We start from the raw sequence: 25,890 nt of genomic DNA, 5'->3' as shown, positions 1-25,890 counted from the left end.
GGTAAGTTCTAATGAATCAAAAAGTGCTACCTGGGACGAGAGCAATTGCACAGCAGGTAGGGCATTTGCCTTGCACGTGGCTGATGTGGGTTTGATCCCGAAGCCCCATATGTTCACCTGAGCCCTGCCAGGAGTGATCCCTGAGTGAAGAGCCAGGAGTAAGTCCTAAGCACAGCTGGGCATGGCCCCAAAGCAAAAATTTTTTAAGAATTTGTTTTTAAAATATTGTTTAAAAAATTGTTTGTTACCATACAAATGTTCGGTAACAAAACAAACCTACTTTCAGCATGAATATGAAAAGTTGTCTTTTAAAACTTTGTGTTATCATATGCTATTAATTAAAAGTGGCTATTTTGTATATGATGTCTAATAAATGTGCACTTCTTTTTACAGTTATAAAGATTTTATGATTGAGTTTCAGTCATACAGTGATTAAACACCCATCTCTCCACCAGTGTACATTTTTCACTACTCATGTCCCAGTATCCCTCCCACCACCCCCACCCCACCCCACCCTCTGCCTCTACGGAAGATAATTTCCTTCTTATTCACGTTTGGTCCTTTATCTACTTTCATCACACATCTCCCATCCCGAGTCATCCCTCCAACCATCATTGACTTAATGATCCCTTCTCTGTCCCAGCTGCATTCTCCCCTGGCTCATGAGGCAGCTTCCAACCATGGAGCAATCTTTTTTTTTTTTAAATTAATTAATTTATTTTTTATTGATTTTTTTTTATTAGTGAAACACCATGTGGTACAGTTGTAGATTTACAATTTTTTGTGCTTGGGTTTCGATTATACAATGATCAGATACCCATCCCTCCACCAGTGCCCATTTTCCACCACCATGGATAATATCCCCCCCACCCCCATCCCCCCATCCCCCCTGCCTCTGTGGCAGGGCAATCCCCTGTGTTCTCTCTCTCCTTTTGGGTGTTGTGGTCTGCAAAAGAGGCATTGAGTGGCAAACATGTTCAGTCCATAGTCTACTTTCAACATGCATCTCCCCTCCTGGGAGGATCCTCCATGGAGCAATCTTACTGGCCCTTGGGTCCACTGTCCTTGGGTGTTAATCTCACATTATGTTATTTTATATTCCACAAATGAGTGCACTCATTCTATGTCTATCCCTCTCTTTCTGGCTAATTAGCATGATACTCTCAATATCTGTCCACTTATAAGCAAATTTCATGACTTCATCTTTCCTAACAGCTGTATAGTATTCCATTGTGTAGATATACCATAGTTTCTTCAACCAGTCATCTGTTCTCGATTTTTGACGTGTGCCAGTCTTTGTGAAATGTGCACTTTTTTTTTAACTCCCACATCTTCTGTTTGTTACTGGTAGGAAAGGTTCCAGAAGATTAAGAGAGAGTAATTTTATGTAATCTGAGATATCGGATATGCCAAATACCAGTAACAATGAAGGGTCTCATTCTCCTAACTCTGAAAGAGCCTTGAATATGGCACTTTTTAAAAAATATCTCAGGGCTAGGATGAGGGAGACGTTACTGGGGCCTGCTCGAAGCAATCGACGAATAACAGGATGGTTGTGATTGTGATTGACTGTGAGATATTGGATAGTTATATAAAACTTGTTCTCAATCTGAGATACCCTATATATATCTCCTACTTTATAGACGTAAAAACATTAGATAAAATTCTTAGACTTGAATAATTTTTTTTGCTTCGTTTTAGAGCAGATACTTATTGTCAGAGACCTAAAGAAACTTACGAAGATCCCGAAATTACTGGAAGAAATCGCTATAAGTACTTTGAAAGGTAAACACAATTACTATCTCCTTAAAAATTATTATGCATGAACATCTTTCCTAAGGAAGTTTTATGATGCTTATTTTTCAAAAATAACATATTTTTCCCATTTATTATAATTTTGGTGGGGAGGGGCATATCATTCATTGCTCAGGGCTTACTCCTAGTTCTGGGCTCAGAGCTTAGGCATGCTCACATAGTGCTCAGGGTACCATATTGGGTATCAGGCATTAAACTTGGTTCCATCTCATGCAAAGCAAGTGCCCTCCCTTTGGTACTAACTCTCTGGCCTCCCAAATACTAAATTCTTAATGTAGTATACTCATTTTCTAGGTTGTTTTATGGAACTATTTAAACAGAATCATTGGGAATTTCAGAATATCCTAGGAAATTGAGGAGTTGCTAGAAGCTAATGACCAGCTACAGCCCAATAGTGGGTACTTCTCAAAGTATCAAAGTATTGTTTATCTGTTGAGAAAATTCTGGAGTGCTTACTTGAAATGCACATGCATTGACTTTACCTTAGACCTGCTGACTCTCCTTGATTAGACTTGGGAATATCCTCACTGACAACTGATTTTGTACATGTACAAGTTTGAGGATTGCTGATTAATGGGATATTCAAGCTCACTGATTCTTTTTTTTTGCTTTTTGGGTCACAACTGGCGATGCACAGGGGTCACTCCTGGCTCTGCACTCAGAAATTACCCCTGACGGTGCTCAGTGGACCATATGGGATGCTGGGAATCGAAACTGGGTCAGCCACATGCAAGGCAAATGCCCTACCCACTGTGCTCTTTCCCAGCCCCCCAAGCTCACTGATTTTTAAGGGGAAAATATTGGAATTGGAAAACAGTTCAGAATGGTCATGATGCAGAAGTCCTTCACATTTGTATTTTCCTTTCTCTTCCAGACCTTTCCTTCCATTTTATACACGGATCCCATACTGTGCTGTTTATGCAGCAGCCAAGTAAGTACTAATGTTTTAAAACTTAGAGGGACAAGTTTATTTATAGTTGACTCCATGTTTGTCTCCAAAATATAATTCTCTAAATTGATATATTTCAAACTATATATCAAAAAACTTCAGAAGGCATGGAAACTTCTAATAGGTCTTGAGCAGAATTTAATTTTATTATTAAAAATGTTTTTAATTGAGATGATTTACAATGCTGTTAACGATCATTTCTCATGCATATATCCAACACGTGTCTATCACCAGTATACCCATCTCCCTTTATGAGGACCCCAACACTCCTCTCTTTCTCCCCACCCCATCCTGCAAAACTGAAATGTGTGGTTCATTTCTCCTGTTGTGTTTCTTAGGACCTTTGTGGTTGCCTTGCTGTTGTAGCTTTAAGTCTTACATATGAGACAAATCATTCTGTGTCTATCCCTTTCTTTCTTACTGATTGTGCTCACATGATATCTTCTCGTTCCATCCATGTTGCTGCAAAACTGTATTATTTTATTCTTTTTAAGAAATGCATTTGCTCGAGCGGGCCCAGTAACGTCTCCATTGGAGACTTTGTTGTTACTGTGTTTGGCATATCGAATACGTCACGGGGAGCTTGCCAGGCTCTGCCGTGCGGGCGAGATCCTCTCAGTAGCTTGCCGGGCTCTCCGAGAGGGGCGGAGGAATTGAACTCGGGTCAGCCATGTTGGCTGCGTGCAAGGCAAACGCCCTATCACTGTGCTATCGCTCCAGCATAGTATTCCATTCTGTCTATCCTTTTGTTTGTTAGTTTTTGGGTTATATCCAGCAACATTCAAGGGTTACTCTTGGCTCTGCACTCAGGAACTACTCCTGGCAGTTATTGGGAGACTATATGGGTTGCTGGGGATCAAGCCCTGGTCAGCCACATGCAAGGAAAATGCCCTACCCACTGTACCACTGCTATCTATCTATCTATCTATCTATCTATCTCAACTTCTTGCTCCATTCTGCCATATTTGGGCAGTTGGGTTCTCTCCACGTCTGGCTATTGTATTAAGCTCTGTGAAGAATATAGTTTTACATATATCAGTTTAATTAATTAGTGTTTTTGTGATTTGGAGATTACAAGAAGTTGGGCTCTATGAGAGTTCTGGTCCTAGTTTTTGGATAGATCCCCATATTGCTTTCCATAGAGACTGAACCAGATGACACTCCCACCAAGAGTGGATGAGGGTTTCTTTCTTACCACAACCCTACCAGCAATGGCTGTTTCCAGACTTTTATTTTATTTTGTTTTGTTTTCTTTTTGGGTCATACTCGGTGATGCTCAGGGGTTACTCCTGGTTTTGCACTCAGGAATTACTCCTGGTGGTGCTCGGGGGGACCATATGGGATGCTGGGAATCAAACCTGGGCCGGCCGCACGCAAAGCAAATGCCCTACTCACTGTACTATCACTCCAGCCCTCCAGACTTTTAGATCACCTCATTCTCATGGCATGCAGTGATATCTCATTGTGGTTTTGATTTGTTATTTCCATAATAACGAGTGACAATGATCATTTTTTCAAATGTCTGTTGGCTATTATGTCTTCTTTATGAAAATGTCTGTTAACCACCTCACACTATTTGTAGGTGTGGGGGGGTCACTGGATTTTTGTTGTTTGTTGTTGAGTTTTGTGAGTATTTTATGGCTTTTGGGTATCAAAGTTTTAGCAACTGCACTGTGTGCAAACATTTTGTCCCATTCGGTAGGGTGCTTTTTTTTTTCTTTTTAAAGCTTTTAAATTTGTTGTAGTCTCATTTGATTAGTTTTGGTTTTGTTGTCTTTGCCACTGTGGTCATCTTGCTGAAAACTCCTCTATGGTCAATATTCTGGAGAGTTCTTCCAATGTTTTGTCAATGTATGTTATGGGTTCTGGTGTAATCTCAAGATATATAATCCATTGTGAGTTCACTTTTGTGAAGATGTGAGATATGATTCTAATGGCAATTGTTTTTTACATGTGGCTATACAGTTTTTCCAACAGCATTTGTTGAAGAGAATTTATATTTTTTTCCAAATTTTCTTTTATTAAGTACCTTGAGTTACAGAGTTATTCATAATTGGGTTTTTGACATATAATGTTCTATCATGGATCACTGCCCTAAGAGTCAACTTTCCTCCATCAGTATTTCCAGGTTCCCTCTCCTCCCCCACCCCTGCCCCAGTCCCAGACTGACAGGCATCTTTTTAATTTGGTTACTAAAGTTTGGATCTCGTGATTTAAGTGTTGTTGACTTTGTGGTTTGGATATTTAGCACTGTCATTCTTTAACGATATGGATGTACCTAAACCCCCTTAACCCCTGCCCCTGTTGCTTCTCATCTGTCTCTTCTGCCCTTTCCCTTCACTCTATTTCTTTCCTTCTTATATTTTGCGGCCAAGGGTAATATAGGCATCTCCCCCTTAAACGATTGTGTTTTCTCATCCAGTTACTCTAAATACCACATATAAGTAACATTATCTTGTGTCCGTCTACTTCTGCCTTACTTCATTGCATATGATATCATCCAGTTCCATCTATGTTGCAGCAAATTACATGACTTCATTATTCCGTGCAGCTGCCTAGTATTCCATTCTGTATTTGCCACATCTTCATGATCTGCGGCATCTAAATTGATTCTAAATCTTTGCTATTGTACTGAGTGTTGCAACGAATAATGGTGCGCCTATGTCCTTTTGAATGAATGTTTTTCTGTCCTGGGGATAGATACCCAAAGCAGAATTGCTGGGTCATATGGTAGCTCAATTTTAAGTGTAAGGGATGTTTTTTGCTCCAATTTATATGTTGAGCTCCCTTTTCATAGATTAGTTGTTCGTAAACCTTGAGGTTCAACTGAGGACTCTCAGCTCTGTTCCATTTGTCTGCGGGTCTATCTTTATTCCATGCAATCTCCTCCTCCTCCTCCTCCTCCTCCTTCTTTTCCTCCACTTTCACTTCCTTCTTTTCTTACTCCTCTCACTCCACTTCCTCCTTCTCCTTCCCCTCCACTTCCTCTTTCTCCCCTCCTCCACTTCCTCCTCCTCCCACTCCTCTTCCTCCTCCCTTCACCTCCTCCTCCTCCTCCTCTTCTTTCTACTCCTCCTTCTCCTCCTCCTCCTTCTGCTTCTGCTTTTCCCTCTTTTCCTCCTTTTCCTTCTATTTCTCGCTCTCCCTCTTTTTCTCCTCCTCCCTTCTTTGTTCTTTTTCTTCTTTCTCTTTCCTTCCCTTTAGGATTGTGTTGCCTGTTCTGGAAGTTTTATGTTTCTATACAAATTTTAGTACAGATTGTTCCATGATTTTGAAAATCATCATTGGAATTTTTTTTTAATGTAGGAGTGTTGCTATTTATTCAGCCATTGATTACGCTGATTGAATTGGGCATGCACTCCACCTTACTTTTTTTTTTTTTTTTTTATAAATTTAGTTATTGAATCACAGTGAGAACAGTTACAAAACTTTCAGGTTTAAGTCTCAGTCATACAATGATGAAACACCTGTCCCTTCACCAGTGCCCATTTTTCCACCACCAAAAACCCCAGTATACCCCCCATCCCACACCCTCCCCCTACTTGTGGGTAGATGATTTCCACATTCCTCTCTCTCTACTTTGATATCATTCAACATTTCGACCCCAGACCCACCATTATTATTTGGGATTTTACCCCATCACTCAGATCTGCTGGAAAGGAAACCGTAGATGATTTGTTTTCCATTGCTGATTATGAATAGCATATGATGTTGTGCGGCCGCAGTAGTGGCCACACGATATCGGAATTCCGAAATTTTCACAATTAAATCTGGAGGGATTTCTGCCCAAACCCTTGTTCCGAGATTTGTTCCTGAGTCTCTGGGATCATGGCCGTTAAGCAGCTTGATCAGGAGCCAGAGAGGCTGTTCGTGGGAGGTGGCTCGGGGTCTCATTGGGGTGGGGAGGAAAGGGCCGGTTCCACCCCATCCTGTAAGGCCCCACAAGTCTCGTCACTGCGGGCCCAAACCTGACTGTCGAATGGCCTCTGGAGGATGGCAGCCACTGAACCACCAGGGGGAACAGGCCAAGACACGAAATCTATTCCCACCTGGGGTGGCCGAATCATTGGAATTTTAATGGGTATTTTATTGACTCTGTATAGTACTTTGGTTAGGACAATCATTTTAACAATGTTGATTCTTTACATCCATGAACAGGGGGCGCTGGAGAGATAGCACAGCAGGGAGGGCGTTTGCCTTGCTCGCAGCTGACCCGGGTTCAATTCCCAGCATCCCATCTGGTCCCCCGAGCACCGCCAGGAATAATTCCTGAGTGCATGAGCCAGGAATAACCCCTGTGCATCTCCGAGTGTGACCCAAAAAGCAAAAATAAATGAATAAATAAAATAAATCCATGAACAGGAAATATTTTTCCATTTCTGGGTGTGTTTTCTATTTCTCTTAACAGTGATTTCTAGTTTTTGCTGTATAAATCTTTCACTGTCTTCATTAAGTTGATTCCTAGATATCTAGATATTTGTTTTGGGCCATTATTTTGAAGGGAATACTCTTTTTGATTTATTTTCCTTCTAGTTTATTATTTGTGTACAGGAGTGATTTTTGTGTCTGGTTTTGTACCTTGCTACTTTACTATGTTAGTTTGTTATTTCTAATAGCTTTGGGGTGAAGTCTTTACTGTTTTCAATCTACAAATAGCAATATTTTGAATTTTTTTAAAAAATTGGATCCATTTGATATTTTTTCTCTTGTTGATTACTGTGGTGAAGACTTCCAGAATTATGTTAAATAGAAATGGTAAGATGCATATCTATACTATGCATTCAGGAGAAAGGCTTTTAGTTTTACAATATTAAGTTTGATATTGGCTGTGAGTTTGTTGTAGATGACCATTACTATCTTAAGTTATACTCCTTCTATTCCTATTTTTTTGAGTTTTTTAAAAAATTTTTCAATCATGAATAGTGTTGGATCTTGTCACAACCTTATCTGTATCAACTGATATGACAGTATGGTTTAATTTTTCTTTTTATTGATATGGTGTATTATATTAGTTGATTTTTATACATTGAGTCATTCATGCATCCCTAGGATGGACCCCGCTTGATTATGGTGTATAACACTTTGGATATATTGCTTAGGATTTTGTTGAGGATCTTTGCATCAGTGTTCACCAGGGATATTTATGTACAATTTTATTTTTTAGGAGAATGGTTTAGTTATCAGTGTACTATTGGCTTCACAAAAGCTATAGGGGGGTTACTGTTTCTTCAATGTTTTTGAAGAGCTTAGAGTATAAACACTATGTCTTCTTTGAAGTTTGGTAGAACTCACTAGTGAATCTACATGGTCATGGGCTTTTGTTCTTGGGGATTATTTTGGAGGGTTTTTTGGAGGGTTTTGGGCCACCCTGAAGCATTTAAGGCTTACTCCTGACTTTGTGCTCAGAGGTCACTCCTGGTGGGGATCCAGGGACAGACATTATAAAGTGCCAGGAATTGAACCCAGGTTGGCTGTGTGCAAGGCAAGCTCCCTACCAGCTATACTGTCACTTTAACTCCTCTTAGAGGATTTTTAATTTTTTAATTACTGTCTTAGTTTCTTCTTTTTTAAAAAGTTTTTGGGTCATACCTGATGATGCTCAGGGGTTACTCCCAGTTCTGTGCTCAGAATTTACCCTTGGCAAGCTCCAGGAACCAGATGAAGATCACCTCATGGGGATTGAACCCAGATTGACCACATGCAAGGCAAGTGTGTACTGTATTGTCTCTCCAGTCCCAACTATCAATTTTTTTCTTGAGATTAGTCTTTTTCTGGTTTTCTCGTTCCTCTTGATTCATTTTTGGGAGTTCATATGATTCTAAGAATTTATCCCTTTCTTTTTAAGTTCTTGATGTTAGTGTCATAAAGTTGTTCATAATAACCTCTTATGATTTCTTATATTTCTGAGATGTTTATTGTGATTTCTTCCCTGTCATCTCTGATCTTATTTATGTGGGATTTTTCTCTTCTTAGTGAGTCTGTCTTAGGGGTTGTCAATTTTGTTTACTCTTTCATACAACTTCTGGGTTGTATGAAAGCTCAATTCCTAGTTTTTTGAAGAATATCCATAATGTTTTCTGAAAAGGCTGGCCCAGTCGGCATTCCCACCAGCAATGAATGAAAGCCTCTTTCTACCCACATCGGTACTAGTATTAGTTGTTCTTGTTCTGTCTGATGTGTGTCAGTCTCTGTGGTGTGAGATGATATCTCATTGTTGTTTTGATTTACATTTTCCTGATTATTAGTGATGTAGAGTATTTTTTATGTGCCTTTAGGTCGTTCATATTTTCTTTAAGGAAGTTTCTGTTCATCTCTTCTCCCCATTTTTTGATGGGGTTGGATATTTTTTTCTTGTAAAGTTCTACCAGTGCCTTATGTATCTTTGATATTAACCCCTCATCATATGAGAGTGTTGACTAATAATTTTTCCCATTCCTTGGGCTGTCTTTGTATCCTGATCATTATTTCCTCTGAGGTATGTAGAAGCTTCTTAGTTTAATGTAGTCCCATTTATTTATCATTGCTTCCACTTTCTTCGTGGTGTTTCATCTTTCAAGATGCCTGTAACTTCAATGTGGAGAGTTATGCCTATTTTATCCTCTATGTATCTTATGGATTCAGGTCTGATATTGAACCAGCAAAATTCTGGGAATATACCCTAGGGGCCCAAAAACACAATGCAGAAAAGCCACCTGCACGCCTATGTTCTTTGCAGCACTGTTCACAATTGCCAGGATCTGGATGTAACCCAAGTGTGTGAGAACAGATGACTGGATAATGGAACTATGATACAGCTACACAATGGAATACTATGCAGCTGTTAGGAAAAATGAAGTCATGAAATTTGCTTATACATGGACATGGGGAGTATCAGGCCCAGTGAAATGAGTAAGAGGGAGAGGGACAGACATAGAATAATCACACTCATTTGCGGGATATATTAAAAAAAAAACTTAGTATAAAGTAATACCAAAGACAGTAGAATTGATCGTCAGGAAGATAAGTTTGAGGTAGAAATCTTGCCACAATTTATGGGGACAGTGAAGGGGACCACAATGACAATAATAACTGGAAATGACCACTCTGGACAAGAACTGAGTGCTGAAAGAAGCTAAAGTGATATACATGATAACCTTTCAGTAACAGTATTGCAAACCACAGTGCCTAATAGGAAAGAGAGACATACATACATACATACATACAGACAGACAGACAGACAGAAGGATGGGAGAAAAGTGTGTCAGCCATAGAGGTGGGGTGTGGGGAGATGGGGGTGGGGCGGGGGTGTGGGAAGGAGGGGTGGTGCATTGGGAAACTGGGGACGTCGGGGGTGGGAAAGGTACACTGTTGAAGGGATGGGAGTTGGAACATTGTAAGACTGAAACCCAATCATGAGCAACTTTGTAACTGTGGACCTCACAGTGATTCAATTAAAAGAGAGAAAGAGAGTGAACCAACTCCTGGTTTCCTTGTTCCTTTGTATTGTTTCTCCTTTTCTATATCATTGATTTCCACTGTAGTTTTTAATTATTTTTTCTTTTATTTGCTTTGGGATTTATTTGTTGTTCTTTTCTAGTTTCTGTAGCTTAGAAGTCAGTTGTTGATTTGATCCTTTTCTTTCTTTCTTATGCGCACTTGAATAGCTATAAATGGTCCCACTAGTATCATTTGCTGTATCTCATAGATTCTGGTCTTTGCTGCCTTCAGAATTCCTCTCATTTGTTCTGAGGAATTTTTGAAATTTTTTCTTGGCTGGAGAGATAGTACAGCGGGTAGGGCATTTGCCTTGCATGCAGCCAACATGGTCGACCCGAGTTTAATTCCTCCACCCCTCTCGGAGAGCCCGGCAAGCTACCAAGAGTATTTCGCCCGCTCGGCAAAGCCTGGCAAGCTACCCGTGACGCAGTAACAAGTCTCACAATGTTACTGGGCCCACTCGAGCAAATCGAGGAACCACAGGAGGACAGTGACAGTGACAGTGACAGTGACTTCTTTGATCCAATAGTTATTTTAGCCCTATGTTGTTTAATTTCCATGCATTGAATCTTTTACCACTTCTTTTTAATGATTGAATTCTACTTTTTGGCTTTGTGGTCTAAGAAAATACTTGGTATTATTTCTATTTTTGTGAATTTATGGATGCTTGAATTGTGTCCCAGAATTTGATCTGTCCTGGACAGTGTCCCATATTCAGTGGAGAGGAATGTGCATTTTTGTGTGGGAGATCAGCAGGTCCTGGATATGTCTATTAGATCCAGATTTTCCGGTTCTCCATTCAAGGCTCTTACTTCTTTATTGATGCGTTGTCTGCTTGTTCTATCCAATGCTGAGAGTGGTGTATTGAAGTCTTCCACCACTATTGTGTTGCCATCGATGTATTTCCTCAAGTCACGTAGAAGTTGCTTTATAAACTTTGCTGCCCCTTCGCTTGGTGCATATATGTGATGAGCCTTAATTTCTTGTGATCTGATCCCTTAACCAATATGTAATATCCTTCCCTATCTTGTATTATCTTCTTTAGTTTGAGCGCTTTTGGGCCTGAAACAAGTATAGCTGTCCCTTCCTTTTTTCTGATTCCCTTTAGCCTGTATAATTGTCTTCCAACCATTGATTCTGAGCTTGTGTTTGTCATCGGAGTTTAAGTGTGTTGCCTGCAAGCAATAGAAGGCTTGGTTTTGTTTTCTGGCACATCTTGATGTTTTGTGTCACTTTATGGCATTAAGTCCATGGACATTTAGACATTACTGATCTGAAGAATGTGTTGTCATATCTATATGTAGAGTTTGGTTGCTTGCACTGTGTGGTACTACCTTTTTGTTTTGTTTGTTTTTGGACCACACCCAGTGGTGATCAGGGGCTACTCCTGGCTCTGCATACAGAAATAGTGCAGAATTTTGCACACAGAAACTTCATGTGGTGCTCAGGAGACCAAATGGGGTGCCGGGGATTGACACTGGGTTGACTGCTGTACAAGGCAAATGCCCGACCCGCTGTGCTATCGCTCCTGCCCCTGGGTGCAGGATTCTAAATCCGAAGCTCTTTTTGTCCACTATTTTATTTAAGTCGTTCCTTTCTTGTTTGTAGAGTTCCCCTTGAGAAACCTTCCATGAGTCTGATATTTCGTCCCTTGTATTTGAGGTTTTACGTCTGTTTTGCAGCTGTAAGGAGCCTGTCTCTGTCTTTATTCTTGCCATTTGATTACAAAACCTTGGTGTCATTTTGTTTGGGTTTACTCTTTTTGGTACTCTCGGGTTCTCTTGTGTCTCAGCTCTTATCTTTTCAGGTTGGGGAAATTCTCCCCAATTATCTTTTCAAATAGTGTTTCTTCTCCTTTTTCACTTTCCTCTCCTCTGGGATTCCTGTAATTCTGAAATTCACTTTCCTCTTAGTATTGTCAATTTTCCCGTATGTTTTCTTCATTTTTTTTCTTGATTGTTTTTCTACTTCCTCTTCTTTCTTGGTGTATTTGTTTTGTGTATCTTTGAGCATGCTGATTCATTTTTTGGAGCATATTCGTATTGCTTCTAAGGCTTCCTACTGCATTCTTCACTTAATCACTTAACTTCCCGTTAGTCGTCGATTTGCTCGAGCGGGCGCCAGTAACGTCTCCATTTGTCCCTGTCGCGTGCTAGTGTAGCCCAATGGCATCTGTTCGCTCCGGGAACATGAAGGGCCTCAAACCGATCGTTCATGATCTTCACGAAGAAGTCTGACCATCTGGTAGGTGGGCGGCCACACGGTCTTTTGACATCCCGTGGAATCCAGTCCGTAACAGCTCTAGTCCAGTGGTCGTCTTTAAATCTCATTACGTGACCAGCCCATCTGATTTTCGACACCTTGGCAAATGAGACAGCGTCCCGGATTCTTGATCGTCGACGGATGTCAGAACTCCGGATTCTTTCTTTCATTTGAGTGAAACGTGATATTCCAAGCATAGCTCTTTCTATTCTTCTTTGGGAGACCTGAATGGCGTTCTCATCTTGTTTGCATAGGGCCCAGGGACAGTACTTCCACTGCATTCTTAAGTTCTGTTATTTCTATTTAAGTTATTTCTTTTATTCCCCCACCCCCATCAAACTTTCTTCCAGTTTGTTAATTCTTTGCTCAAATGTATATTTTTTTGATCATTTAGCATTTGGTTGTCCTAAAGTCTTCTTCAGGCAGATTGTAGATGTCTGCTGTTACTGATGATAACTCTGGGGTTTCTTCTATTGGTATTTGGCATTCTTACATTTTCCCACTCTCGTAGATGTTATGCTTACTGTTAGACTTGATGATGCCGTTAAATGATGCTCTTTATGTCCAGAGGGTGTTCTTTGGTTTGAAGTTGGGGGCAGGCAGCTGTCTTGATGATCACGGTACCTTTGCTCCCCTTGCAGGTATGCTAACCCCCTATGTCTTGATGGTGTCTTAGGAGTGTAGTTGTGTTTTTTTTAAGTCTGGGAGGTGCCCTGGACCTCTTAAATCTCCTTCTGACTAAACCACACTGAGCCACAGGTTGTGGGGGTAAGGGTAGGTGTGTGGAATTGGTTTACCACTTTGAGGCAACTTGAGTATTTTATTTTATTTATTGGTTGATTTTGTGATGCCCAGGATTGAACCCAGTGCTGCATGAATGCGAGGCAGCTGTTACTGAGCTATGTCCCTGTCCCCTGAGAAGCATTTAAAAAGTGGGAATAAAACATTCACACTGTTGAAACCCAAGTTACTTCAAGTTACTCATTTTAAATGAGAAAGGAAATTGGATATGAAATAACCCAAAACATCAGACGTATTGAGGGTAAGTATAATCCCCTGAGGCCTTTCAGGACTGAGCCCTGAGTACAGATTTAGGAATAAGCTCTGAGCACCACTGGGTGTGGTCCCCAAACAAAACAAAGTTAAAAAAATCTAGGAAGAAGGGAATTTCCTCAAATTGATAAAAACAGTTAACAAAATACTACAGCTAACATCAGTGTAATGACAAAAAACTCAGTGTTTTCGAATAGAGGTTAGGAGCAAAGGAAGGATTTCTCTCTCACCACTCCTTTCACAAGTCACAATCACAAATCATCCTGTTATTCGTCGATTGCCTTGAGCAGGCCCCAGTAACGTCTCTTTCATCCTAGCCCTGAGATTATATTCAAGGCTCTTTAGGAGAATGAGACCCATCATTGTTACTGGTATTGGACATATTGGGTATGCCACGGGGAGTTTGCCAGACTCTGCCGTGTGGGCAGGCTACATTCGGTAGCCTGCCAGTTTGTCCAAAGTAGGAATGAGATAATAAGATGTCATAATAAGATGTCAAATGCGGAGGATCTGGGCGGAGGATGCTCGGCCCCAATCCGAGTAGGCTTGGAGATCTCGGCCCCGGAACCCGCATAGCTTTGTCCCTCTGCCAGTACCTTCATGTGTGCGGAGAGTGGTCTCAGCATGGTGGTGGCTGGTCCTGAAGGTCTTCAGCTGCCGGAGCCTGGTCGGGGCGGGGAGGAAAGCTCAACCCGCTCCCCTCCAGGGGGCTCTGGCGAGGACAGCCAGGCGCGGGGGCAGGAGACTCCACTGTTCTCTTCCGGGAGTTGGTTATTATAGTCTCTGAGTCTTGGCCGTTGATGGGATTACACCACTCCTTTATAGCAATATATTAGAAATCCTTGCTAATGAAACAATAAGAGCTTCTCTTATTATAAGAGAAGAGAATAAGATAATATAAGAGAATCACTTGATCACTTGATCACTTGACATCCTGTTACTCATAGATTAGCTCGAGTGGGAGCCAGTAACATCTCCATTCATCCCTGTCACGTGCTAGTGTAGCCCAATGGCGTCTGCTCGCTCCAGGAACACAAAGAGCCTCAAACCGATCATTCAGGGTCTTGACGAAGATGTCTCACCATCTCAAAGATGGGCAGCCACGCTATCTTTTGAAGTCCCCTGGAATCCAATCGGTAACGGCTCTAGTCCACTGGTCATCTCCAAATCGCATTCCGTGTCCAGCCCAGCTGATTTTTGATGCCATGCCAAAGAAGACAGCGTCCCTGATTCTTGATCGTCAGCGGAGGTCGGAATTCCGGATTCTTTCTCCCACTTGAGTGAAGCATGATACTCTAATCATAGCTCTTTCGATTCCTCTTTGGGAGACCTGAATAGTGTTCTCATCCTGTTTTCGTAGGGCCCAGGTCTCTGAGGCGTATATTAATGCAGGAAGAACAGTGGAATCAAAGAGATATGCCCAGAGCTGGAGGTTCTTTGTCCTCTTAGCTATTTCTTCGATGCTCTTGAAGGCGTTCCAAGCTGCTTTCTTCCTCCTGAGCAACTCAGGTGCCAGATCATTTGTTATGTTGAATTCTCGACCTAGGTACACATATCAGTTGCATTCAGAGATGTTCATTCTGTTGAGAGTTAATGGAACATCAGGAACGAGTTCGTTTCTCATAAACATTGTCTTGGTGAGATTCAGCTGCAGTCTGACCTTTCCACACTCACAGTCGAAGTAGGCCAGCAATTGTGGCTAATGTTTGGTGTTATTAGAACCATGTCATCAGCAAAGCGGAAGTGGTGTAGTTGCCGACTGTCTATCTTCACTCCCATTCCTTCCCATTCCAGTCATTGCATGACGTTCTTGAGGGTGGAACTGAAGAGTTTTGGTGAAGTGGTATCACCCTGCCGAACCCCTCTCTTGACATGGATGATCACTTCCTTGTAGAATGGTGAGATCCTGGTAGTGAATCCACAATCCAGCTCACGGAGGATCCTGATGTATTGAGTTTGAATTCCCTGTTTGACTAGGGCTTTGATGACCGCTTCCATCTCAACAGAATCAAAGGCCTTCTTTAAATCAATGAACGTTAGACAGAGCGGCATCTTGAACTCCCAAGAAACCTCAATGAGCTTGGTTACCATGTGGATACAGTCGATTGTGCTGAATCCTTTTCGGAAACCAGCTTGCTCGCATGGTTGTACTTCATCTAGTATTCTGCCAATCCTATTCAGGATAACTCAAGTGAACAGCTTGTAGATGACAGACAGCAGGCAGATTGGGCAATAGTTGCCAATGTCGTGGATGTCTCCCTTCTTGTACAGTAGCACAGTCCTGCTGGTTTTCCACTGGGACAGAACCTTGCATTCAGACAGGTAGCATGTGAAGAGCTAAGCCAGTGTATTGATGAGTACTGACGGCAGGTTCTTCAGGTGTTTGGGTCTGACCTTGTCTGGGCTGGGTGCTGTTTGGTTTTTTACCAATGAAATGGCGTGTTGGATTTCGGAAGAGAGAACGTTGGTAATGACATTTCCATCCTGTGGAATTTGGTGTGTGGCAGGTGGACGTGGCTATTCAAGAGATCCGAGTAGAGGTCATGGATAATCTCCATTGCCCTTCTGGAAGATGTGATAGATCCATCAGGACATCGGAGGACAGTTATCTTGATATTGTAGTTGGCAAAGGACAGGCAGGTGTTGCGAATGCTTTTCCCAACTTCTGCAGCATCTGCCAGCACTGCTGCTCTTCTCTCTTTGAGGTCTTCCTTTATCGCTTCTCTTCACTGCTTTGTGAGCTGGGACATTTGCTTCCAGTTGCCTAAGGCTCACGCCAAGACATGTTGGTGAGTGATCTCAAAGGGGTTCAAATATGGTTTGAACCATGGAAACACCTGCAATGGTTATTAGAGGCTGCCCTAAAAGCCTCTATCCCTCTCGGAGATCCTGGCAAGCTACCAAGAGTATCCCACCCACACGGCAGAGCCTGGCAAGCTATCCAGGGCATATTTGATATGCCAAAAACAGTAAATACAATGGGTCGCATTTCCCTCACCCTGAAAGAGCCACCAATATGGCAGTGTTAAGAAGGATGAGGAAGGAGAGGCTGATAAAATCTCAGGGCTGAACTAGGCTGCCAAAATGAAGAAGGACAAAAATGACTGTCTGCGCTTTCAATGCACATATGCTGGCATCAGATGCTTCCATCGAGGACCTGATGGTGCAGGCATGAAAGATCAAGTACAGCATCATTGTTCTGACCGAGACGAGAAGGCATCAATCACATCACACCGTTTTCGACACTGGAGAAGAACTGTTCCTCAGAACATGTGACAAAAGAGTTATCAGTGGTGTCAGTGTCCTTGTCAACACGAACTTAGCCATAAACATTAATTCATTCGAATGCCTAACAACTCGAATCAAACGATTAAACTTGAATAGATGTGGCTCACTGCCGGCAGTTTTTATCTACGGTATCTACTCACCAACATCCAATTATGATGAAGGAGAAATTGAAAAGTTCTACATGGAGCTGGAGAAGTTCTATAAAGAAGACCACACCTTCTACAAGATCATTGTCGGTGATTTTAATGCCAAGATAGGACCGAGAAGATCAGCGCTTCTGAAGAACTCCACATCGGTACTCATGGCTAGAATGGAATGAACAGTGTGAGAGACTCTCTGAATTCATCATGTCGACCAAGACCATCCTTGGTAACTCACAGTTCCAGAAGGCCGAATCTAAACGTTGGACATGGGAGTCTCCTGGTGGACGGTTCCACAATGAAATTGACCACATCATATTCAATCCACGGTCTTGCCTGACTGATGTCGCTGTTGTCTCAAAATTCCAAACGGGACCAGACCACCGTCTCCTTCGTGCAAAATTCTACTTCACAGAGCGGGGAGAAAGGGCTGCAAAGTTTAAGAAGAGAACTCCCAGAATGACCACCAACTGCAGCCACATGGGAAGATGCCGTCATTGACATCATTGACAAAGAATATGATAGACTGGTTTAGCACCTCCTTGATTGTGTGAGGAAGCTGAGAAAGAGATAGCCACAAAAAGACGCCTGTCACTATAGACCAATCATGATTGCCACTCAATGCCTCTTTTGCAAACCACAACACCCAAAAGGAGAGAGAGAACAAAAGGGAATGCCCTGCCACAGAGGCAGGGTGGGATGGGAGGTATGGGGGGGTGGGAGGGATACTGGGACCCGTGGTGGTGGAAAATGGGCACTGGTGGAGGGATGGGTACTTGATCATTGTATAACTGAAACCCAAGCACAAAAATTTGTAAGTCTACAATTGTACCTCAAGGTGTTTCACTAATAAAAATTAAAAAAATAATAAAATAATAATAATAATCAACAATTTTCCAGAAAAAAAAGATGCTTGTCTTTGAAAACTCTCGAGCTCATTTGCCATATAAGAGAATAAGAAAATAAAATAATATATCACATCATAAAATTTTCTTATAAGATAGTAAGATAGATTGGTAAGGAAGATAAAAACCTCTTTGTTAGCAGATGACACGTTCATCCCTGTAGAAAATCAGAATGAGTTGACACAAAGCCTCTTTGTGTGGCTGCAGAGTTTGTCCAGCACTAAAGCCTTGCACATGGCTGATTCAGGTTCAAACCCTGGAACCATATATGGTCTCCTGATCCCATCGGGAGTGATCCCTGAACACCAAACAAGCCTCCTAGAGTTATAATTTTTATAGAAAGATTGTAGAACATAAGGCAGTGTGCTTTTGTCATATATTAAGCTATAGACTGAAAACAATTATTATGTGTGAATATAGGTTTATTGGCTTGTAAAAACTATCATTCTGGCAGGGGAGGCATTAATATTGGGGTAAGCTGTGCATGTGTGATCACTTAGAATATAATTTTCTCTATTTATGGTTTTCAAGTTAGAAGCAAGATATTTGTATATGTGTGTATGTATATATATATATATATATTTGTGTATGTACATAAAAGGGGTGGAACGATAGCACAGCGGGTAGGGCGTTTGCCTTGCAAGCGGCCAACATGGCTGACCCAAGTTTGATTCCTCCGCCCCTCTCAGAGAGCCCGGCAAGCTACCGAGAGTAACTCCCCAGCATGGCAGAACTTGGCAAGCTACTCGTGACGTATTCAGTATGCCAAACACAGTAACAACAAGTCTCATGAAGGAGATGTTACTGGGCCCACTCGAGCAAATCGATGAACAACGGGAGGACAGTGACAGTGACAGTGATGTACATATATATATGATTTTGATCTCTTTCATTTTCTTTTTGGGGGCTGTTGGGGCCACACTTGGTGGTACTCCTGGTTCTGTGCTCAGAGATCACTCCTGGTAGGGCTTGGGGGACCATGTTGAGTGTCAGATATCAAAGCAAGGTCAGTGGCATGTAGAGAAAGCACCTTAACCCTTGTACTATCTCCTTGACCCCTTCTGGTACTTTTATAATTTCACTTTAGTATTAACTTATTTTTATTTTTTCAATTATTATTATTATTATTATTATTTGCTTTTTGGGTCATACCCAACAGTGCTCAGGGGTTATTCCAGGCTCTGCACTCAGGAATTACTCCTGGCAGTGCTTGGGGAACCATATGTGATGCCGGTGATTGAACCCGGGTCAGCTGCCTGCAAGGCAAATGCTCTACCTGCTGTGTACTGTTGCTCCAGCCCCCAGCATTAAATATTTTAAAATAGATTAAATTAATTTTTGTGCAAGGGATGAGGTAAAATTTCCTTGTGAGAGCTAAGGAGAGAGCTCAATGGACCTGCAGGAACCTGGCTTGATCCCAGACATTGCAGGGTCCCTTGAACACTGCTGGGGATGACCCCCAGGGCCCCAATAAAAAAATTAATTAATGAAAATAAAGGGGAAATGGTTTTAGTGAAATTTAATTATTTAGTTCTACTTGATTATATGGTCTATTCTAAGTGATGATATCAGGTTTTAATCTTTTAAATAATTTGTCTTTCAGGGCAGAATCATTTACCTCTTCACCTCCTGTTGCTAAGCAGTCATCTGCCCTTACAAAGAGCACAGTGGGCACGCAGACTGATTACCGGGAAGCCGATGTCCAGACAGACCCATATTCTCCAGAATATATAGTGTGTCAGGACACAATCCCTGAGCTCCTGACCCTGGCCACTCTTACTTGGGGTGAGTTGGGAATTTTTTGAACATCGGTAGATAATGGTCCTGCTAACCACACATGATTCCGAGTTCCTGGGGAAACAGACATAGAAGTGATTGAAGGAGTGGCTGGTCTAGGTGGTGGTATGCCTTGCCTATGCAGTACTCTGGGTTCATCGCCAGATGACATCAGGAATGGCCTGATCCTGGAGTAAGCCCTGAGTACCTCTGGGTTATCGCCAACAAAATTAAACAAAACATTTTTGCCTCTCTGGGATATATTCCCAGGAGTGGTATTGCTGGGTCAAATGGGAGCTCAATTTCTAATTTTTTGAGAATCGTCCATACTGTTTTCCAGAAGGGCTGAACCAGTGGACATTCCCACCAACAGTGAAGGAGTGTCCCTTTCTCGCCACATCCACGCCAGCATCGGTTGCTTTTGTTCTTTTGAATTTGGGCCAGTCTCTGAGGTGTGAGATGGTATCTCATTGTGGTTTTGATCTGCATCTCCCTGATGATTAATGATGTAGAGCATTTTCTCATGTGCTTTTTTGCCATTCGGATTTCTTCTTTGAGAAAGTTTCTGTTCATTTCATTGCCCCATTTTTGGATGGGGTTGGATGTTTTCTTCTTGTGGAGTTTAACCAGTATTTTGTATATCCTGGATATCAACCCCTTGTCAGATGTGTATTCGGTGAATATCCTTTCCCATTCTGTAGACTGTCTTTGTATTTTGGTCACTGTTTCTTTGGAGGTGCAGAAGCTTCTTAGTTTAAGATAGTCCCATTTATCTATCTCTGTTTTCACTTGCTCGGCCAGTGGCGTGGCATCTTTGAAGATACCATTAGCTTCAATGTCATGGAGGGTTTTGCCAACTTTGTCTTCAATGTACCTTATGGTTTCTGGTCTGATGTTGAGGTCTTTAATCCATTTTGATCTTACTTTTGTACATGGTGTTAGGCAGAGTTCTGAGCCTATTTTTTTGCATGTAGCCGTCCAGTGATGCCAACACAATTTATTAAAGAGGCTTTCCTTACTCCACTTCACATTACTTGCACCTTTATCAAAGATTAGATGAGCATATGATTGAGGAGAAATGTCAGTGTATTCAACCCTGTTCCATTGGTCTGCAGTTCTGCCTTTGTTCCAGTACCATGCTGTTTTAATTATTACTGCTTTGTAGTACAGTTTGAAGTTCGGGAGGTTGATTCCTCCCATTTTCTTTTTCCCAAGAATTGCTTTAGCTATTCGTGGGGGCTTATTGAGACATCTGCACTTGTTTGTTCATTGCAGCACTCTTTACAATAGCCAGAAACTGGAAGAAACCTGAATGCCCAAGAACAGATGACTGGTTAAAGAAACTTTGGTACATCTACACAATGGAGTACTATGTAGCTCTTAGAAAAGATGAAGTCATGAAATTTACATACAAGTGGTACAATATGGAAAGTATCATGCTAAGCGAAATGAGTCAGAAAGAGAGGGATAGACATAGAAAGATTGCATTCATCTGGGGGATATAAAGTAACAAAGTATGAGATTAATACCCAAGAATAGCTGAGATCAGCACCAGGAGGATTACTCCATAACTTAGAGGCCAGCCGGGTATCCTAGAGGAAAGGGCTATTCAGATAGAGAAGGGAGCACCAAATAAAGAATGTTTGGAGGATTCTCCCAGGAGGGGAGATGCATGTCGAAAGTAGACTATGGACTGAACATGTTTGCCACTCAATGCCTCTTTTGCAGACCACAACACCCAAAAGGAGAGAGAGAACACAGGGGATTGCCCTGCCACAGAGATGGGGGGATGGGGGGATGGGGGTGGGAGGGATATTATCCATGGTGGTGGAAAATGGGCACTGGTGGAGGGATGGGTATCTGATCATTGTATAATTGAAACCAAAGCACAAAAAATTGTAAATCTACAACTTTAAAAAAAATAAAATAAAATAAAGGGGAAAAAAAAAAAAAAAAAAATTAAACAAAACAACACAAAACACAAAAGGATCAATTATATAGACAAGCCTCTTGTGGAAAGCATCAAGACAAAAGATGCAGGATGCTCATAAGTAGTATAGGATTAGAAGGGGGTATAACTTAAAAAATAGCTGCACATCTTTTGCCTTATATTTTATTTTATGGTTTTTAGGTCAAACCCAGCAATGCTCAGGTCTCACTCCTGGCTCTGCTTTCAGGAATCAGTACAACCTCCTGGAGGTTGTAGGGGAACCATATGGGATGCCAGGGATTTAATTTAGGTCAGCCATGCTCAAGGCAAGGGTCTCACCCACTATCCTGTCTCTCTAGCCTCACTGCCTTATTTTAAAGTTAAATAATTGTATAACTTTAAGGGAAATATTACTGTGCTAATTTCAGGGAACAATAGCAAACTTGAATAAAACAATTAGAGAAATTGACTTGCTAAAGATTTTTTTTCCCGTTTCCACTCAGCTATTTTACCTTTACACATCTTGCCAATATTGGAAATCTAAATCTCCTTTCCTCTGATCTGCCAATTCCTGATACATTTCTTGCTGTTTGTTGAAAATTTTACCTCAGTCTGAGCTCCCAGACGCCTCTAAGAGTTACTCATTCCTGAGTTCCTACCATCTATACTGTGTCTGGCATATCGAATACGTCACGGGTAGCTTGCCAGGCTCTGCCATGCGGGCGAGATACTCTCGGTAGCTTGCCGGGCTCTCCGAGAGGGGCGGAGGAATAGAACTCGGGTTCGCCATGTTGGCCGCTTGCAAGGCAAACACCCTACCCGCTGTGCTAAATGGAATTATATAAAAAACAGTTTAGTAAAAAATAGAATACTATACAACTATTAGAAAAAGAATGAAGTCATGAAATTTGCTCATAAATGTATGGACATGGAGAGTATCATGCTGAGTGAAATAAAGAAGAAGAAGGACAGACATAGAATTACTGAACTCATTTCTGGGATATAGAAATAAATAGTATGAGAATAATACCCAAGGACAATAGAAACAAGGGCCAGCATGAATGGCCCTTGGTTGGAAGCCCTCCTGAAGGGCTGAGGAGAGGGAAGTTGGGATAGAGAAGGGACCATTATGGAAGTGATGGTTGGAATTGCTCTGAATGAGAGATGTGCTGAAAGTGGGTAAAGGACCAAACATCATGATCTCTCGGTATCTGTATTGCAAACCATAATGCCCAAAAGGGGAAAAGGAAGGAGGGGGAGAGGGAAGGAGCGAGGGAGCGAGGGAGAGAGAGGGAAGGAAGGAGGAAGGGAGGAAGAAAGGAAGGGAGGGAGGAGAAAAGTGCCTGCCATAGAAGCAGGCTATGGAAGGGGTGGGGGGTGGGGTGAGGAGGCTGGCAGGAAGGATATGAGGGATTTTGGTGGTGCGAAATTTACACCGGTAGAGGAATGGGTGTTGGAACACTGTATGACTGAAACCTGATCATGAAAGCTTTGTAACTGTAATTCAATTAAAACAAAATATTCAAGTAAAAGAAATTTGCAGGACCAGAGAGATAGTACAGCAGGAAGGGGCATTTGCTTTGCGTGTGGCCAACCCAGGTTCGATCCCTGGCATCTCATATGGTCTCCCGAGCATTTCCAGGAGTAATTTTTGAGTGCAGATCCAGGAGTAACACCTGAGCATCACTAGGTATGAGCCAAAAAAGTCTCACAATGGAGACGTTCTGGTGCCCGCTCGAGCAAATGGAGAAACAACGGGAGGACAGTGCTACAGTGCTACATTATTAAAGTCATTGTCAGAGGATTGACTGTGCTAAATGGAATTATATAAAAAACAGTTTAGTAAAGAATAGAATACTATACAACTATTAGAAAAAGAATGAAGTCATGAAATTTGCTCATAAATGGATGGACATGGAGAGTATCATGCTGAGTGAAATAAATAAGAAGGACAGACAGAGAATTACTGAACTCATTTCGTTGAGCCTTCTGTTATTGTTTTTGCTTACTGAGCTTAGTTGGTTTCTATGCTTCTTTCCTGTCTAATTTGCTGTGCACCTACTGGGCTTTTAGTATTGTGGAATTTGGAGGTGTCACAGCTGTGTACTGGGCCACATGCTCCAAGAGCTTCAGGATCTGTAGAACTGAGTTTTGTCAGATTGGCTCTCTTCCAAGATTATCCATGAAGCAGTGAAGTCAAACCGTTTGTATGGTGGAGACTGTGAGGTATGGGTTCAACTGCTGGGGCTTCAGCATGGTGGGGATTTGGCCCCCCCCTCTTCCCAGGACATCCCAGAGTTTTCACTGCTGGAGACCAGTGTACCTATGAACTTCATTGGCTTGGCATCTCTTCTGAGATCAGTCGTGAAGTTGTTGGTAAAGAAAACCTTTGGAGTGTCAGACTTACACTTGTAAGATCGAACCAGAGTCTTGCATGCATCCGACTCTGGTTAGATCCCCGGCACCTCAAGGTCCCCTGAACACTGGACAGAAGCAGCCCATGAGCAGAGTGCGGAGTTGCCACCAAGCTGTTGCAGGCTGCTCTTCACTCCTTGCTTACACACAGCTCCCCCAAATAAGAACATCCCACCTAGATAGTTTTGTAGGTGATTTTACTACTCTTACGGGGATAATTTGTTTATGCCACACTTTCTAGCAGAGAGAAAAACTGAAGTTAATTCATTCATTTTATGAAAAGCTAGGTCTTGATGTGAAAACTGAATAAGGACAGTACGAGAAAGGAAAATTGCATGGAGAATGGGCACTGGTGGAGGGATGGGTACTCGATCATTGGATGACTGAAAAGTAATCACGAAAGTTTGTAAATCTGTAACTATCTCATGGTGATTTACGAAACATTTTTTTTAAAAAAAGGGATACCTCATGGTGTTTCATTAATAAAAATAAATAAATAAATGGAAAATTGCAGATCAGTTTCACATAAAAATAGTTTTATTCTTTTTTTAAAAAAATGGAATCGTGAGAACAATTACAAAGCTTTCATGTTTGAGCCGTGGTCAGACAATGATCAAACACCCATCCCTTCACCAGTGCACATTTTCCTCCAAAACCCCCAGTATCCCCGCTTGTGATATGGGCTGGAGTGCTGGAGCCCATCTCACCCATCCCACCCCTACCCTTACCTGTGTGGCAGATAATTTCCACATTACTCTCTCTCTACTTTGATTACATTCAATATTTGGACACCAGACCCACCATTATTATTTGGAATTTCCCCCCATCAGTCAGACCTGCTGAAAAGGCAACGTTAGACAATTTGTTCCCTATTGCTGGCTATGAATAGCATATGATGTCATGCAGCTGTGAGAGTGGCCACACGATCTTGGAATTATAAAATTTTAATAATTAGGTCTGTAGAGGTTTCTGCAAGAGCCGCTGGGTTCCGAGATTTGTTTGTGTGTCTCTGGGATCGTGGCTGTTACGGAGTTTAATAAGTACCTGGGTGGCTGTTCATGGGCAGCATCTCAGGGTTCTGTCAGAGTAGGGGAGAAGGACCAGCTCCTCCCTTATCCTGAGAGATCTGGTGTTTGTCGTCACTGCTGACTCAAACCTAGATTTTCCAATGAGCTCTGGAAGATGGCGGCCACCAGTCTTCTCGGGGTGGGACAACACCTTTTCCCATCTGGGGTGGCCTGGTGAAGCTGGCCTAATGCAAAGTCTGGAGGCATTTCTGTCAAGAGCTGCTGGGTTCTGAGATTTGTTTGTGTGTCTCTGGGATCGTGGCCATTTCAGACCTTAATAAGTAGTGGGGAGGGGCTGAGGAGGGGCGTTTGTGGGCAGCATGTCAGGGTTCCGTTTTTTTAGTTTTATTCTTAAAGAAGATACTAGCAGTCAACTCTCACAGTATTTTTGGAAGATGACTTATCATACCCTAGTGACCGATCATATAAATTCAAGATTAGTACAATATCAGAAAACCAGAAAAATTTACCATTTTAACAGAAGGTGTAGGGAGAAAAATTCTTCAATCAGTGCATGAAAAGTATTTTGAGAACATTTACTATTTTCTAAAGTTGAAATAAACTGAAACCAGAAGGAACTTTATTAAGTAATAAAGTAATTTAATAGAGGTAATCCACAATAATCATAATATACTAAAAAAAACTTTGGATAGCATCCTCCACCCAGATCCTCCAAATTCCAGTAGGCGGGGGTCACACCCACCAACTGACCCCCTGGCGCCGTGTAATCCCATCAACAGCCAAGACTCAGAGACTGTAAAAACCAGCTCCCGGAAGAGAACAGTGCAGTCTCCTGCCCCCGCGCCTGGCTGTC

At 41.9% G+C, this 25,890-nt stretch overlaps 1 protein-coding gene across 1 annotated transcript in view; it reads left to right on the top strand.

The window, feature by feature from the left end:
- The window catches only part of CFAP91 (cilia and flagella associated protein 91), an 89,927-nt gene that overhangs the window by 6,190 nt on the left and 57,847 nt on the right, over positions 1 to 25,890 (top strand). Inside the window, exons 4-6 of the mRNA XM_056109130.1 lie at positions 1,702 to 1,785; positions 2,690 to 2,746; positions 19,492 to 19,673. Of these exons, the coding sequence (XP_055965105.1) occupies positions 1,702 to 1,785; positions 2,690 to 2,746; positions 19,492 to 19,673 (323 nt within the window). The remainder of the gene's footprint in view (positions 1 to 1,701; positions 1,786 to 2,689; positions 2,747 to 19,491; positions 19,674 to 25,890) is intronic.

This window comes from Sorex fumeus, unplaced genomic scaffold (assembly GCF_029834395.1).
Source record: "Sorex fumeus unplaced genomic scaffold, SorFum_2.1 ptg000265l, whole genome shotgun sequence".
Taxonomy (NCBI): Eukaryota; Metazoa; Chordata; class Mammalia; order Eulipotyphla; family Soricidae; genus Sorex; species Sorex fumeus.
Note: the sequence above shows the minus strand (reverse complement) of the source record. Positions and strands in the feature narration are given on the sequence as shown.